The 17,185-nt window shown below is 37.8% G+C and overlaps 1 protein-coding gene across 1 annotated transcript in view; it reads right to left on the bottom strand.

The window, feature by feature from the left end:
* LOC121644522 (collectin-12-like) overlaps positions 1–16,185 on the bottom strand; it is a 48,886-nt gene extending 32,701 nt beyond the window's left edge. Inside the window, exons 1-2 of the mRNA XM_041992523.1 lie at positions 15,725–16,185; positions 10,806–10,856 (exon numbers count right to left, since the gene is read on the bottom strand). Coding sequence (XP_041848457.1) covers positions 10,806–10,856; positions 15,725–15,731 — 58 coding nt within the window. The 5' untranslated portion in view covers positions 15,732–16,185. The remainder of the gene's footprint in view (positions 1–10,805; positions 10,857–15,724) is intronic.
* Between the last annotated feature and the right edge of the window lie 1,000 nt (positions 16,186–17,185).

Genomic DNA, 17,185 nt, shown 5'->3' with positions numbered 1-17,185 from the left:
ACTTGGAACCATCTTTGTTTTCCCATCTTTCATTCCTCCCAAGCGTATCACCCTTTAATGTCTGCTGGAATGTCTGATAGAGACCTAAGGAAAAGGAGGGGCATTTACTTCTGCGCATTTACTTGTGTATGTTCTGGCTTGTTAAAGCCATTTTTAAACCAAATTGTTTCAGTACAACACTGATCATAGAAGTTACAGAACCACAAATAGATGTAATCATGGTTTTTACATGTGTTCATGGATACCACAGAGTAGTTTAACTACTTAAAAGGCAAATATTTGCCTTCTCTCTGGAAATGTGAGAGAAAAACGCATGCAGCATTATAACCTATCAAACTTCATCTAGGTGGAGCAGACACAGATGGCCTGCCTGTGTGACTACTGGTATTTGGCTTGTGACCATATTCGTCTTTCACATAACACAAAATATAAGGCTGTCAAAAGTCAAAGGATTCCTGTGGTGGCCATCCAGTTACTGAATATGACATAGTATTAACACTGCACAAAGCCTCTTCAACCAAAAAGACTCCAGGCTGTACAGGCTTTCTTTGTGTTGCCATGGAAATTTCCACTGCCAGCCAGGAATGAGATGGTGCATGCAAGCAAGTCTAATGGCAGGTACATAGAAGGGGGGTTGATTTTTTCCCCTCTTTTTTTTTTTTTCTTCTTTCTTCGACTGAGTCAGAATCCAAATGAAGTGCAGCTGTTTTACAGATACCACACTGGATGGCCCCCAGCTTTCTCTCTCAGCTATTTTTCCTGATCGTCTGCCTCTGTTTTTCTTCACTTTCACAAAAACACTGATTAAACTGATCCACAACTTAGCTTTCTTTAAGTACTGCTACCAGTGTAAATATAAAGATGAAATAAATATTGATACTCTCAGAAATTTGCACAAATTATTAAGAATTATATTGGACTAAAGAAAACAAAGACGTCTGAAAGAGACAAATGGCTCAATGATATCAACATTAAAAGGGGGCTAAATTGAACTCAAAAGTTTTGTTCCTAATACTGATCTATGGAATTATTCTTTCCATGGAGTATGTCAAGCTGTAATTTTTCACGCTGCATGACTTCCATTCTTTTCTCTACTATGGTTATGTCTGGATCTATACTACCTTTGTACCAAACACAAACTTATTTTACCTGTAAGTTACAGCAGTATGCTGAAGTTGTGATTTTATATTTATTTATTTAACTGCCCTGTTTACCATACGATGTCCCAGAGGCACGTTGTTCGCAGCACATTGTCTGTATACTTCCATTTTTACAATATTTCCTATGGATCATTAAATGCATTGAGATGGCATCTTTGTGTAGACCACCAATAAAATAGGAGTTTCAAAAACAATATCCCTATATTAACCAATATTGTCTCTCTTATGTTATGTTATGTTATGTTATGTTATGTTATGTTATGTTATAAGTGCATTTTTGGTGGAGGAAAAGAGAATAAAAAATAGGTTGGACATCCAGAGTACAAATCCATTATTTTTTCTTCCAGGTACGGGGTTGAATGAGCAGGTGCTAGCTAGGATCTATCTGGACTGAGCCAGGACAGCATGCAGGCATCAGCAGTGGTTCACATCAGTTCTTGGCTACTGTTAGCAGCTCACCCACAAAGTCCTGCCCAGATGGATGGCAGCAGGTCGAACAAGGAGACACTAGAAGTTACTGAATAGTAACTTAACTTAATAGTTACTGAATAGTTACTGGAACTCACTAAATAAGTGGACACAAGTTGAAAACCAACTGGATGGAGTCGAGTGATTAAGTGGCAAGCAGCAGCCAGACATGGCCAGCCCATGCCACCACTCCCCACAGTCTGCACCAGCACACACTTTACATTATGCTGAGTAGCCTTTGGAACAGCGTAAAGACAGCTAAGGGAGCTAACCGTATGATGTGTTGGTAAATTTGTTAATTAGGTAACCAAAATTCACACAAGCAATCATAGTTTGCATTTATCTACCCTTGTGCACTTCACACATTGAGTATAAACAGGAACCTTTTAGAACACCTGCATTTATTAACATAGGGGGTCGAAGAAAAATACAATGAGCAACTGAAAGACTGCATAATCTGTAATATTGCAAAGCCGCAGGGGATGAAAATGTTTACCAAACAGAGACATCCTACTGTAATCTTGGAAGTGGTGGGGAGATGGGCTTTTCAACTTTATATTCTCGATCTGATTCTGACTCAGACGACTGAATTCAAGGTCATGCAATGCTTGAAAATTGCATGTTTCTCAAAAGTATTCCTATTCCACTCCAGTCTCTTGCTGACTTGTAACGCAAGTGTTGCATGTTCACGAGTCAGCATCTCTCCTTTGTCCACCCACTCAGAATGCCTCTCAAAATCTGACCAAGTAAAAAATACTTTTGACCCCAAAACTCTCTCGGAGGATAATGTTTCCCCCTAAGAGAAAGCTCACCCTTATTTTTAATGTTTTGGGGTTTCCAAAGAACCAAGATTGCTAATCTAGAGGTCCAAAGAAAAAAGAATTAAATGGATGGAAAGCAACACTGCAAGTCTGTTTTAAGGTTTGCTCTATAAGAATGACTAGCAACACCACAACACATTTTATGATAGTGATTAAAAATCAGCAAGTTATCATGCAACAGAGTTTAGCTACAGCTTGTGCAAAAGTGAGTTGGAGTACAATATGAAAGAAGACACAATTACACTGACAGTAGAAGCAGCCTTTAGATTAAGCATGAACCCCTGATGAAGGTAAGCTGTGTGGATGTGGGAATGTCAAAACATTAACAGGAAACTGGTTGTGAAATACTGTTAGGTTTGGGGGAAAACACTATGTGAAATGTCTAAGTTTATTGTCTAAATGTGAAACTGCTGTTGAGAAGCTAATTAAATTCAATACACTTTAGTGTTATGACTTAAGTCAACGAACTGGATGTTTTCCTTTCTTTGCAATCATTTAACAAGAATTTCAAAACTTTCAGCCAGCAAACGTACTGTAGCTCCAAGCTCACAAGTTGGCGGGTCACCATCTGCCTTCTTATATGAGCCCCTTGTGGGCTCTTTGTCAGCAAATAAGTCATAATGTGATCAAGATACAATGAATCAATGGTAGTGTCACAGCTTTGTGACTTTCACTTTTCAAAATGTCAAAAACAAATTACTGCTTGAGCCTTCACCAACAGCAGAGCCTAGAAAAGACATTCAATACAAGACTAAATGTCTCTTAAAACACAAAGATTAAACTTAAGCACGAAAGATTAAAATAAACATCAGCTCCAACATTAATTTGCATTGATTTGCATTTAATATTTAGGGGCGGCGTGGCTCAGTGGTTAGAGTGGTTGTCTTGTAGCCTGAGGGTTGCCATTTCGATGTCGAACTGTCCCTGAGCAAGACATTGAACCCCAAATTGCTCCTGATGGGTCATGGTTGAGCACCTTGCATGGCAGCTTCCACTATGATAAAGTGCTTTGGGTAAAAGCTCTAAATAAATGCAGACCATTTACCATAGAACCTTCTTTTTAAAGTATATGTTTTTGCTAAATCTACAGTTACGTAGAACTGCTCTTCCACTGTACTAATGACAATTTATCTGGTTCCACTTGTTACCTGGATTTGTACAAATGTCAGGAAAAAAAAACCAAACTGAAAAAATGTAACGTTGATGATGAATGAACAAAGCCCTAACTGGAAAAATGGTGAATTATTAATTAATAAGCATGCAAAGCTAAAACATCAGCAATCAGCACTTAGTGTGGCATCTATATATAATATACCAGCGCATGCTGATTCTGGTTTGAAGCTCAGTCTATGTTTACTTTTATGTCATTATAGGGAAAAAAAATACCTGACAGGACACCAAATCATGGGAAAGTCTTGTAAAGATGGAGATCAAAATGCACTGGCATAGAGACAAGAAAAAAACCTCTGTAAATCTGATCTCATCATTTCTCTTTTTCCAGGAAAAATGTGTAGAATTCTGTTTATTAAATCTGTAATACATCCATGAGTTCAATATCAAACAATTCTTTAATTGTAACCACATTATTCTGGGAAGAAGGTCATTTTAGTATTTATAATAGATCCCTCACAGACAGCTTACTATGTCCTGGAAGACATTTCAAAATCAGAACCCCACTAATCTCAACCTCACCGCAACTACATGCACACAAATAAACTGAGACATATTTTGTCACGTAGGTTGAGAATATTTCATTACATTCTCACGTAAGCCCAAAACCACTGCGGGGGTGCCCAGTTGAATATTGCAGTTAACTCCACAGACCATCTGTGAAGTTGGGTTTTTGTGTGGGTACGCCTGCTGGCTGGGTGGCCGGCCGTGGAAGCACTTACAGTACTGAATCAGCAACACTCATCGGCTGGCCTGATGTGGATCAGAGTTTGTGCTGTACTCCATCCCATCCCCACAAAGCACTTTCAATCTTCATCGCCCAGCACAGCCAATAAAACCACGAAGTGTGGGTTTAGTCAGCCATCCAGCCAAATCTGACTTTACTAGTGGGGGAAAGATGCTGACCACAGAGAAGATGGTATCTCACAGCCGTTTTTACTGTGATCTATAGTAGAGGAGGTATGTGTATCATAAAAATTGATTTCTTAATTAACAGATGCATTACAGTGTACAAATTCTCCAAAGCACAAAAAGAATACTTGCACGTATAATTTTCCAAAATAATAAATATGAAAAAGATCAAAACTGGCAGCCTTAAAGAGACAAGAGTTAAAAAATATATATATAGTTTTGAAAAGTACAGTTGGGCTTTTAAGTCTCTCCAAACACTAAGACAGTCTATGTTCCAAAACCTGGCAAAAATAAAACAAAGCCAACTGTACATGACTTGATCTTATGAATCTGTGGGTGAAATAACGAGGAAATGTTGTTTTGAACTGAACACTGCAGTCAATCCTGCAAACATAAAAGCAGCCGTTTGTTCTGGCAGAGTGAGTGGCTCTAATATTTTCCTTTGCAGCAGCTGTACAGATGTTAATACACAAACATGTCTGACTTGATCTTTTGAAACACTTGAAAACTGAGCAAATGAAGGAACTCTACATGGCAGATATTTTTCCGTATCTCAAAAATATGAGCATCAAAGCATAAACAAGAAAAACACTTCACAGTGTGCTGGTTGTGGGCCAGTAAAAGCACAGCCAGGTCTGGGAGTCGGATAGTGAGCAGAACTATGACTCAAAGCAAAACAAAGGAAAGTACACATTTTTCATCTGCACTTTGTGCCGTTTTTCAGAGAGGAAGCAGGGAGGTTGATGTCGGCCCTCTGTGGGCCCAAAAGACTTCCATTAAGTTTAGCACTGATGCTCAGACACATGTAGAACTTCTTTACCCAGACTGTCTGAGACTGTTAACTGAAAATGAAGTGAGACACTTCCAATATTGTGAGTGTTGATCTTGTGGTTGAGCCAGGACCTGGTGTGAATGTAGAGTTTGAAAAACATCCATTATGTGTGGGAAGACACTCTATCAGATGACAGTTGGTTACAGGCGTGTCTTTGAAGCTGGCCAATGTATCCCACGGAAGGCAACACAAAGTGGTGTGAAGAAGTTTGATGAGGTGGTTAAAGTGATTTCAGTGAAACCAACAAGATCTAAATATAAACCCACCCACAAACAGAAATGACTCTGCAACTTCAGAGATGTTATATTTTATGTCTGAGATCCTCTCTCTTTACATTAAGTGGAATTCTGCCATTAATGTCTACAATGTCTGAATTACAACAGCCTGCTGTACTATTAACATGGAAGCCAAAGAAGGTGGGACACATTTGATACACATAAATCAGTATCATCAATTTGGTTCTCATTTTACCTACATACACAAATCTTGCTGTCCTTACATCTAACCGATTTACATATATTAGTTTTTTTTTCCTTAATATGTATTCATATTTGTTTAAATGTTTCAAGCACTGCAGGAGAATTTATTTAGAGACAGAAGCTAAAAGAGGATTAAAATATGGCTTAGGTGAATTTAAGGTGGTGGTTGAGGTTTGGCTACTAAAGAAAATCCAAAATTATCTGTTGGTCCATAACGAAACATTAAGGAGGTGCCTGTCTTATCTCAAGTATTGGATTATGCTCACAATGAGAGCTTTTTATAAAATGATCACAGGACCACTGAAGACATACAAACTGTTAGCCTTGATGGGAGTTTTCAGTGGAAAATCATTAGTGCTTGGCTAATAGATAATGTGAAGGAACATTTTGTAAAGAATGTTCTCTCATTACCTTCATTTACAACCACAATCTGACATGTGATGTCAGCTTCACATTTTCTATTTTCTCGAAGTAGACACAAACATAACTTAAGGCTTAAGCCATTTTTAACAAGGTCACTAATAATGCACAAACAACATTTACTTTCCTAGCATGGATGAAACAGGTGCAGCTCACCAATATCAGTGACAGCGTACCATATTCCACTGAAACAATTACCTGTGTTTAGTGTCATCATGGCTCAAAACACTACGTTTAATGTTTTCACAAGTCAATTATTTTTCGATAACATAGGCTTATTTCAAGATTTCATTTCAGATTTTTCTGCTTTTTACTTCAAAAGTGTTGCACTAAATACAGACTAAATAGATAATAAAAAAAATCATTGTAATTTTGTTATATTTTTGTTTAATAAGATCTGGAAATTCACACTGCATTTTGTATATTACCCTGGCTATAACAGGGTCCTGCGATGGGTAACAGGGCCCAGTCTAGGGTGTACCCTACCTCTCACCTGATAATTGCTGGGATTGGCCCCAGCTTCCCTGCAGCCCTGAGATTTACTAAGCAGTATAGGAAATGAATGAATGATAAAATGGCTGTAACAGCTGGGCCAACAGCATGGCAAGAACTAATAGTAGTTAAATCAATGTCCTTGTGAACCTGAAGTTAGTAATTACCTCCTCAACTACATAAAACCAAGATTGTCTGAGGTTTGGAAAAGTACTTGGTCACGTGCCGTTATAAATCTAAGGGCCAACATTGGCAGCAGATACAACAGCGTTTTTCAACATGAATAATAATTTGTAGGGATTCTGGGATGCAGTACAATTAATGATGTAATAAAAAAAATCTAATTCAATTGAAATACACAAAAAAAAAAAAAAAACATTTGTAGTGTTTCCATTCGATGTTTTTTAATGTTTACTTTGTCAAATTTTCACCAACAAACACAATCATTTTCCAATTCCATCATAGTCCATCATCTTAAAGAAATTACTCATGATTTGTAAGATGTGATGCAGCACACTTTGCATCATTTTTATATCTGCATTAAGTCTGACCTTAATTCATACACTCTTGAGTGCAGAGCTCTGTGCAGCTGACCTGCAGCCAACCCATGCATGTTGTCCTCTGAGAAGAAATTCTTGCTGCATGCTTCACACTGGTCCCTGGCAGGATAAAGCAACCAGTCTCTGCTTCATTCCTACCTGCCTTTCATTGGTCAGTCCAGGACTGGCCCTCCAGCCTGTGACCAGTCACAGAGCAATTCTATATACTTTTCAAGTCTTAGAAATGATGGAAAACAAGTCACTGCTGCAGTGTTCTGTACTACTTTATTTATCATTGTGTACTACTTTCATTTGCCATTTGTCATCAGCCCTTGTTGTTAACTGTTTCCACTTCTCTGCAAACCTTTAATGCCTTCTCTCCTTCTCCTCTGAATCCCTCTGCTCTTTATTGAAAACATGAGCACGTAATCTTTCATTAGGATAACAGAGCACAAACTGCATGCGTGCCCTGGAGGGGGTTGTAAGTAACAGGCAAGCATTCTGAAAACATTCTTTTCTGGTAATAAAGTCCCTGTAAATTAAAACCACTCGCTGTTTTGCTCCCAAAAATAAGTCAGGCAAGGAATGCAGCTCCTCAGCTCAAAATAAAACTGTTGACAAATGTCTCTCTTCTGAATCAGACAAAAATAAAATGACTGAAAGCATAAACAACCATGGGGCACCAAATAATGAGGGAAGCAGTAGTAGAATGTCTAATACCCTGGAATTTTGCTGACACAGCAGAGTGCAGACCTGAAGGCCCCTCACATACTCCTTCCCTCTGATTATATAGGTTTGCACTGAATAAACTTCCAGTATGCACACAGGAAGCAGATCAGCAAGTTCTCAGGTTTGGATTCTCAGTGGAATAATAGAGCCCTTGTTGACAGCAGATGTCAAAATGAGTCATAGAGCTCAATCCTTGCTTCATTAAAGACACACAGAATGGGCAGGACAGTGAGTTAAAAAATTAGATCTACATGTTAGAAGCCGCCTTTGGTTAGTAAGAGATGAGAAGCAGCAAAACCACATTTTAATGAGAATTTATTTTTCCTTACAGTAGAACTATTTGGGGATATGTATCTACAGTATTCCATTGACCGTAATACCTATATCATGTCTCCCACAGTAAGTAGTTTGTGCAAATGTTTTGAGAAATGTAAAAGTCCAGATTGAAAGCACAGGTTATATGATGCTTAAAATATGCATTTTTGTTGACTGTTTCTGTAACTCTGATCCTGCACAGTTGTGTAGTAGCCAGAAGTTGAGCACAGACATAAATAATGTGCTGTATAAACCTTCTTTTAATGACACAAAGACATATATAAGAAAAAAGAGTTTGGTTTACGAATCAAGTAAATCCAAACTATCTTCTTGTAAACAGAAGTGGATCGGCATGCAGTCATGTCAAGCCAGTAAGAAGTGTGCACAAACTTGACTGTGATGACACAATCACACCTCTTGACAAATGGCTGCAGAGTTCCTGGACGACACACACAAGTGCACTAAAACACCTCGTAAACCAGATGACCTAAAGTGATGCAATATGATAGTTGCAGTGGGACGGGAGCTGCCAATACATCACACTGATGCTGAAGTAAGAGAAAAATACAGCTTTATGTAATTTGAACAAATCATAGATGTTTCAGTGGTGTAAAGCATAAAAACATCACATTATGTCTGGTATTACATGTACCTGAGATAATCTAAAAGATGTCTCTTTGTTAGTTACACCTTTTAAAACTGCTTGTTAAAGCCAGCATGCAATCAGTCAGTCACATGACAGAAACTCAGAGCATTTAAAGTTCAAACAAGCACCAGAGTAAGGAATATAAATGATTTAAGTGGCTCTGAACATGGCATAGTTGCCTGTGCCAGAAAGGCGGCGTATTTCCGAAACTGCAGCACCGTTTGGATTACGGTTGAAGCACTGAATGGTTACAAAAAATAAAAATATTTTTCTGTTTTCTGGGTAAGAATGGCTTATTTATGGCTTAAGCGCCCTTGCTTTTGAACTCTAGCTAGTGCAAGAGCATCACAATGTTGAACCTTGAACCAGACATGCTACACCTCACAAATACCAGACAACGGAAGACTGGTCTGATGAGTCTGAATTTCTGTTGGAACATGCTGAAACCTGGATCATAAATGGTCTAAACAACAAGAAGCAGAAAATCCATCCCACCTTATGTCCCCAGTTCAAACTAATGTTGCCATTTAAATGTGCTGGATGCTTTTTAGCCTCCCACTACCAACTGAGAATAAGTTAAAAAACAACCCTGCAGATCAGATCCATCTCTTTATAACTGCAGTATACCCATCTGATGGCTTCTTTTAGTAACCCTGTATCAAAAAAACTTACAGATGCTAAATCTGCTTTCTTGGAAATCAGATCTATCCGCTCAGATGGGTTAAATGGTCGTTAGATAGAAATCTAACAGTTTTTTTAGGTGTAGTGAAGTGGGAAGGTGTTGCCCACAAATCAGCAGCTACTGTATGAAGACCTTCTCAATGTGGCCTAAACCTCTGAGGAATATTTCCAGAACTTTGGTAAATCTACGAAATGAAGAATTGATCCTACCTTGTACTATTAAAGGTGTGATGTGTAACAATAATGTCAGCGTAATGTCAATGACAGAAGAAAATTAAATATCATTAAAAACAGTTTCTATTGGTTTCTAATCGCTTCATTAAAATAACTGTTGCATTTTTATTCTCTTAGAATAAGTCATTTATATCTATTTGCAGTGGGTCCACATACAAGGCAGCTGCCATATTTGTGCTGCCACTTTTACTATGGTGTCTGAACTGGCAAACAACTCTATACCTACTAAAGTATTCTGATAATATGCCCTTAAACACATATGATCAGTCTATGTCAACAGCTGTTTGTTCTTTAAGCATGTTTAAAAGCATATTTTAATTTGATCTTGCTTAGTGGAGAGGGGCATGGTTTATATCAGGACAGCTATGTTAATCTAACATTCTTGAATATGTCCCATATAGTCTACCTACATCTGATCAGAGGGTATAACTTCTATGAACTCATGAGTGTGTGATATTATGCATCTGTCTAGAAATTACAGCTGTGAAATCCCACAACACTCAAGAAAAGAAAAGGAAATGACTAGACCCATTGGAAAACACAACTTTCTGTTCAAGAACGAGTTTCTTGCTGAGTGAAACAAAAGCATGTCGATCCACCGATAAGGTTGCAAAGTCATCAAATGGTCAGGAACACCCAGGATGCTGTGTTTTACATTTCTACTGCGTCTACTGTTGTTATAGGCAAAAAAAATGAGAGTGAAAGCAGCAGCCAAAAATAAGGTTTTCTGGGAAATGAGGCGCAGCCTCCGCTTAACCTCAAGCATTGTTGTAGTTGGGTTTCAGCCAAGCAAAATACTATATTCCTGATATGCAATGACTTGGAATGAGATCACTGGTGTGCTATTAGGAAGAAGTAGCAGTGATGGTGGTCACAACTGGAAATTAAGAAGTCACCTGATACTTACCAAACCTCTTATAACCGAATGACTGGACCTCCTCCTCATCAGCAAAATCGTCTGAAAGAATAACACAGAAATAAATCAGTTGTGAACCTAATATTTTGACAAAAATCAGGTGAATAGCACTGGGAAAATAAATACTTGTTACCTTATTACAAGAGAGCCAAAGTACATTGATCATGAAAATACTAAAGTAAAAAAAAAAAAACAACAACAACAAAAAAACTTACTAGCCTTATTTCTTGAAGATTTATGTTGTTTGAGTATAAAATGTTTCTGAAAGCCTACAGTGAGCATGCGGGTCATCCTAATGACCTGATTCCACAACAATACAAAAATTATCTGAACCCTGTATTCAGTCCTGAACATCTGATTCAAACTGTCTCACTTGAATCATCTCAGCTCTTTAACGTAAATTATCTCTGATCGCATCCATCTGACCACAAGCCCTCTTTGTCATCTCCTTTCAGTGCTGTCAAACATCTGAGGTCAAGCTACTGAAATGAACCCCATATGTCTCAAAAATCTCAGGACAAAAAAATGTCCTTTAGGTTTAAAAGCAGTGAAGGGATATAAGGAGACATGAGCAATGACCATCTACCAAAGAAGTATAAAATTAGTCTTCAGCTTCAAACAGAAGAATGGAGAAATATGGTCCAGGTGATGGCCTTAAAACTAAACATGGTGACCTTTGAAAAGACCACATAATGAAGAACAAAGTGAGTTAAGCGATGACTAGAACCATTCAAACTGTCGTAAAATATCTGAAACCTCATCTTACTAGAGGAATTCAGGCTTCCCACCACCCCAACAAACTGTTTTCTGTTTATGTTTTCAAGCAACATAACCATGTCTTATCACACAGGTTGGGTTAACCTAAGTTCACATGGTTGCTCTAGAGTTATTCGGGGGAAAGCAGTTCCATATGGGACCCAAGAAACTGATCAAAAGTGTATAAGTCAGCGTGAGTGTGGGTGTGAGTGAGTGTATTTGGATTCTGTAGGGAGTATGGCTGCGATACTTAGAATCACTTAGATCTGATTGTAATCTCAGAGAGCACAGGTTTAGTAATTTCCCCTTTGGTTTTGATCAAAAAGATGTAGATGTCTGCTTCATATTAAAAAGTCAGACTATGCATGCATACATCCAATGCTTAATAATGAATAAAGGGAGGCTGTTGCCCAGGAGGAAGAACAGTTGTCGGCAAATCTGAAAGTCGACAGCATGCATAATGTGGTCAGGCTTCCCCTGACCACATGCCGAAGTGTCCTTGGGCAAGACACTGAACCCCACATTGCCTCCTGATGTGTCTATCTGGGAATGAATGTGTGTGATAGAGCAAAACACTTAGTATATAACAATAGAAGTGCTGTGGGTGTGAATGGGTGAATATAACATGTACCGTTAAAGAGCTTTGAGTGGTCAGGATGACTAAAAAAAGCGCTATATAAGTACAGTACAGTCCATTTGGTTGTCTACATCTTAGTCTCATTATAATCAAGTAGTCCACAGCACAAAATAAGGTTGCTTTACATTAAAAGTTGCTAAACGATTTGTGACATTTTTGGGTTTTAATCGATTTGTTGGGATTAAATGTATTTGGAGAATTAAAAATGGAGCAGTTAACTTTGGGAAAGGGTCTGTATTTGACCCCTAACTATAACGATTTCCCCAACCTATTATTTTTTTCTGCCTAAACATAACCAAATAACCTAATCTGAAAATGAAAGTTAAAGTCATGTAGTCACCTGAGTTAGGCAATATGTCAACATTATTCTTTTCTAGAAACCAAGTACACTCAAGCAACTTAGCTTATAGTTAGCTTATAGCTCAATTTTATTTGATTTTGTTTTAGTCTTTTTTTATCTTATTTATTTAATCATAATTTTTATAATTTTCTTTTAGATTTTCATTTATTTAATTATATACTTTTCTAGTTATTTTTAAAATAACACCTATTTATGTGGCTCTTAGTTTTTATTGTTTTGTTCTACCCAAGTACACAGTTTTATTTAACTTTTATTCTTGTCACTCTCATCAGTTGCTGTTGTTTTTAAGTTTGTTTAGTCTTGTTTTTAATTTTTAACTCCAGTGTTTTCCTCCTGGGCATCGTCCACACCGGTAGCACTGCTTGCTCTGTCTGCAGGGTTGTTGCCATAGTTACTGTCCTTGTCTGGGTGGCTGGGGGTCCTGCACTGCAGCCCTGTGGCTGTGGTGTGGACCCTGGCCTGCCCTGATCTGGGAGGTTCCTGTGGTGGCACCCTCTGTGGTCATGGGTGGGCTGGCTTCCAGTGTGACTGGAGCCCCAAGATCCAGTTTCCTCACATCAGCATCAGGTCAGATGTTTTCATTCGATTGATATTTTTATAATTACATTTAGTTAAGCAACAGTAACTAGGGATGGGAGTTCATGTTTGTGTAGAATGGGGTATGGGTGGGTGGGTGGGTGAACATGTGCTTTGTTTGTATGTGTGTTATTGCGTGTGGGTGCTTGTGTGAGAAGAGACTACAAGATACACAGCTATATACTCTGGTGTGTGAACGCCTCTTTAAATTTTGTTTTTAATATGCAAAATTTGTTTTTATTATGTAAAGCACTTTGTGTTGCTTTGTGCATGAAAAATGCTTTATAAATACAATTTGATTTGATTTGATAACCAGCTCTAACACCTGCCAAATGATTAAACTGAATGATTAAAATTAATTTAGGTGAGTGTAAATGAAAACGTATCATTGAGTATTGCAGGTGATGAACAAAGTAAATCATTTCAGTTATTTATACCGACAGTGGTGTCATTATATTTCCCATGGTTACTATTCCATAACATACCATGCATCCATTGGTTGCATGTGTGTGGACTTGTTTATGCTCTGTTGCCTAAAAAAAAAAAGTGGTGGTGGTTTGACAGTTTAAAGAACAAGGCTGGTGACAAGTAAAGAAAGAAGGTAGTTGTTAATAGTGATGACAAAAGAGTTGCTGAGACAAATATTGTATCACAGAAGAAGAAATATATTTATCAGAATATATCAATATTACAGGGAAAATTAGTCTGATGCATTTTGCTTTAGGGCACCGTGTCACACACAAGTAACTGAATGCCAGCATACCACTCTGAATGCACACAATGGCTGAACTTTGGCAGATTGTCTCACTGAGGTGCCCCCTAATGACGTTTAATTAGGCATCTGTCTTCCATACTGTCTCTTCTCTGAGCTCTCTCCAGAAAATAGAGTTTAATCCAATGATGACTCTTGTTTTATCTCTTGTGTTGTCCCTTTCATTCCTTCTTTTCCTCACTTCCTCTAAAAATGTCCTCTTGGATTTCTTTACTAATCAGCCACAGTGTGCGTTCAAAATGGCCTATGTGTTGATATCCAGTTACTAGCATGTGATGCCATGCTGTAAAGTGAAAGGCTGCTATAAAGTGATGCACAAGGGTGACAGTGCCTCCAGGAATGTACATAATGAATATCATTGTACCATCAAAATGGGTCTGAATCACACTTTCAAACTCAGTTATGTAGTGCTACTTTAAAAATATAAATGCATTTAGCTTCACTATGACATGACTTATTTTACCCTAAAAGAAAATTTTGTCCAGTAGTGAATCATGTGGGGTTTTTTTTTTTTTTTTTGTCTTTTTTAGTTGTTGTTTTTTATTAATTAGTCATTTAAAATATATACCTATTAAGAAAAAGTCATAATTTGAGTATATAACTTAACAAAGCCTTTGGCTGTAATGGATTAAAGGACTGAGCTAACTTTTTTGGAAATACTGACACATTGTCCTGCCAAAATGTTAGAAAATAAAAACATGTTCATGTTCTGGAGTAAAAATAAAGCCTGGAAGAAAACCTAGCTGGATAATTCATTTCACATTGTTGCCATTAAAATTCACATATTTTGTAGTCCTAGAGAGGATTGTTCCCACAGTGCTCCCCAACATAAACAAATTGAAACATTATTAGTGAAGACCTGTATACCCTTGGACCGAAATCATGTGTGCTTTCTACTTGGATTCCCATTCGCTCTTACTGCAATAACATGAGCTCCAGGAGATGACCTGCATGCCAACAACATCCAGGATTTAGTTATTTGAGCACAGAGTTGCTCATAATTTTGCTCACAGTTCAGTGTCTGAAATTGACCACATGGTGGCGGAAGTCAGTTATTTTATTCCTGCTGACCTCTGGAGCGTGGCCTTTGTTTGAGACTGAGAATGACATGCTCAGTCTTAATTTAGAAAAGTTCAAAACATCAGGGAACCACATGCGTCTCAGATGCGGGCAAGCTTGGTGTAAACTTTTGTTCAGATCCATGAGCTGTCAGCCACTGACCACCATGATTCATAAACTTTCCTCTGTTGTGTTTTCGTTCAATGTGTTGAAAAGTAGCAGCTCGTTGCATTTTGGGTGAGAGTTAGTGAGTGCGGGGTGCACAAGTGCGTGCAAAAAGTTCAACCACAATAAAGCTTTTATTCGACAGTTAAGTCTGACTCAGTAGTTCCTCCAGTGTTTTCAGCCAAGACAAACTTTTATGCTGGCACAAGAACCCAACGTGGGAATTTAAAAAGATAAAAAACGATTTCAAAAACATAAATAAATCATGCGTCTTATGCATGTGTTTGGAGTATTGCTTTTTAAAAATGTAGGTTGCTGTCTGATGTGTATCGGTAGACAGATGCAAAACAATCTCAAACAGAGCGCCGTAATTGAAACCAGATGTGAGAGTTGTAGCCCACACATTCCTCATGTCCCAGACCAAGAGAAGAGTGTAGAAAAATGACAAAGAAAGAGCCAAATGGATGTTGTATGAGCAGAAAAAAGCCCAGATTGTCATCGGTGACACGTGGCGTTTGTGCGCCAAAGACGATTTTTTTTTTTGTTTTTGTTTTTGTGGTCATAACGCGTCTAATTGATCCTACCTTTCATTGTGCTTTCAGGAATCTTCAGATGTGAGTCGTTGTTTGAAGTCACATCCACAGCATCGCACTGGTTTTTGCCACAAAGCCCCCTTTGAGCTCCAAGGCACCTTGAATCTGCGGGTATCCCAGTATTTTCACTTTGTAGAGGGGCTGGTGGCGCTGGTGAAATAAGTCTGATGTCCAGCCGTGAACTTTTAAGCCAGAGACCTTCTTCTTCAGAGCGCAGGTAACTTTTGTGCAGCAGGTTAAAAAACAGAAAGAAAAAGTAATTCACTGAAAACTGGAGATGCAGAGTTATTGACTTAATTTTCTTCTTCGTCTGCAGTTTGGAGAGATGCTGAGATGAAAGTGTATCGTTTTCCAGCTCAGTACTGTAGTGGTACCCACAGCAGCAACAGAAGAAGCTCAAAGAGAAGGAATCCAAACTGGAGAGGAAGTTGTGTACCCCTAGAGCTGCTGGAAGGAACCACGTGTTCCTCACATCTGTGCGCACCTTCTTCTCCCTGGTGGTTCTGTGTGTGCACTGGCTCCTCTTTCTACTTCCTTTATTTCTTTATGAGTGTGCACAATTAATAATAATAATAATAATAATAATAATAATAATAAATTGATTTGCTCAGCACAAATCAACACGCATAAAGAGGAACAACCGGCCAGCTGTTGGGTTTGATGGGTCCAAACTTATAATGCATCCCTGTCACAGCAGATACTGGAGATTCATACGGTAAATTTTCACAGTCATGAACACGTGAACATAAGATAAATTATATTAAATGTGTCTACAGCTGTACCTCAATATAAATGTGATCCCATCCGTCGGGTTTTCTTTTAATCTAAAAAATGAGTTGAGTCGGCTGGGTCTGAAAAGCTATAACAAAGGATATTCTCAGTGTTACTGTTTTTGTAGCTACTGTATAGAAAATAAATTTATTTAAGTTTACGATGGAAATTGTGGCCTAACAAAATTAATAAATATTTTTAAAAGATTTAAAAATAAATAAATGAATAAATAAATAAATAAATGACTTACACAATATTCGTTGTGTAAGTCAAAAACTATTTCAAAACCTTAAAAACTATTTGTTTCCAAAACTTGACAAAATGCATTATTTATTTATTTATTTATTTATTAGTTGTTTTTTTGTTTTGGCCACCTGGTGGCAGTATCAGAGTTGGTATGACTGAGGCAGCTGCCAAGTGTTTATCTGACAGACATTAATTTTTACTTATTTATTTATTTATTTTATTTATTTATTTATTTTAGTTTGTTTTGAACCTTCAACAGATCCTGAGGAAAATAAATAATGGACAGAATTAGCAAATTTATGGATAATAAAAACAAACAATGCACTGGAACAGAGAAAAAGGGGTCAAAACTGATGGCAACCAGTCTTTTTATAACACATCTTTCTTCCTTTCTTTCTTTTTTTTTTTTGTTGTCTACAGCAGCTTTGTTTGTCT

Source organism: Melanotaenia boesemani, chromosome 8 (genome assembly GCF_017639745.1).
Source record: "Melanotaenia boesemani isolate fMelBoe1 chromosome 8, fMelBoe1.pri, whole genome shotgun sequence".
In the NCBI taxonomy this organism is placed as follows: domain Eukaryota; kingdom Metazoa; phylum Chordata; class Actinopteri; order Atheriniformes; family Melanotaeniidae; genus Melanotaenia; species Melanotaenia boesemani.
This window is presented reverse-complemented; position numbering and strand designations above follow the sequence as displayed.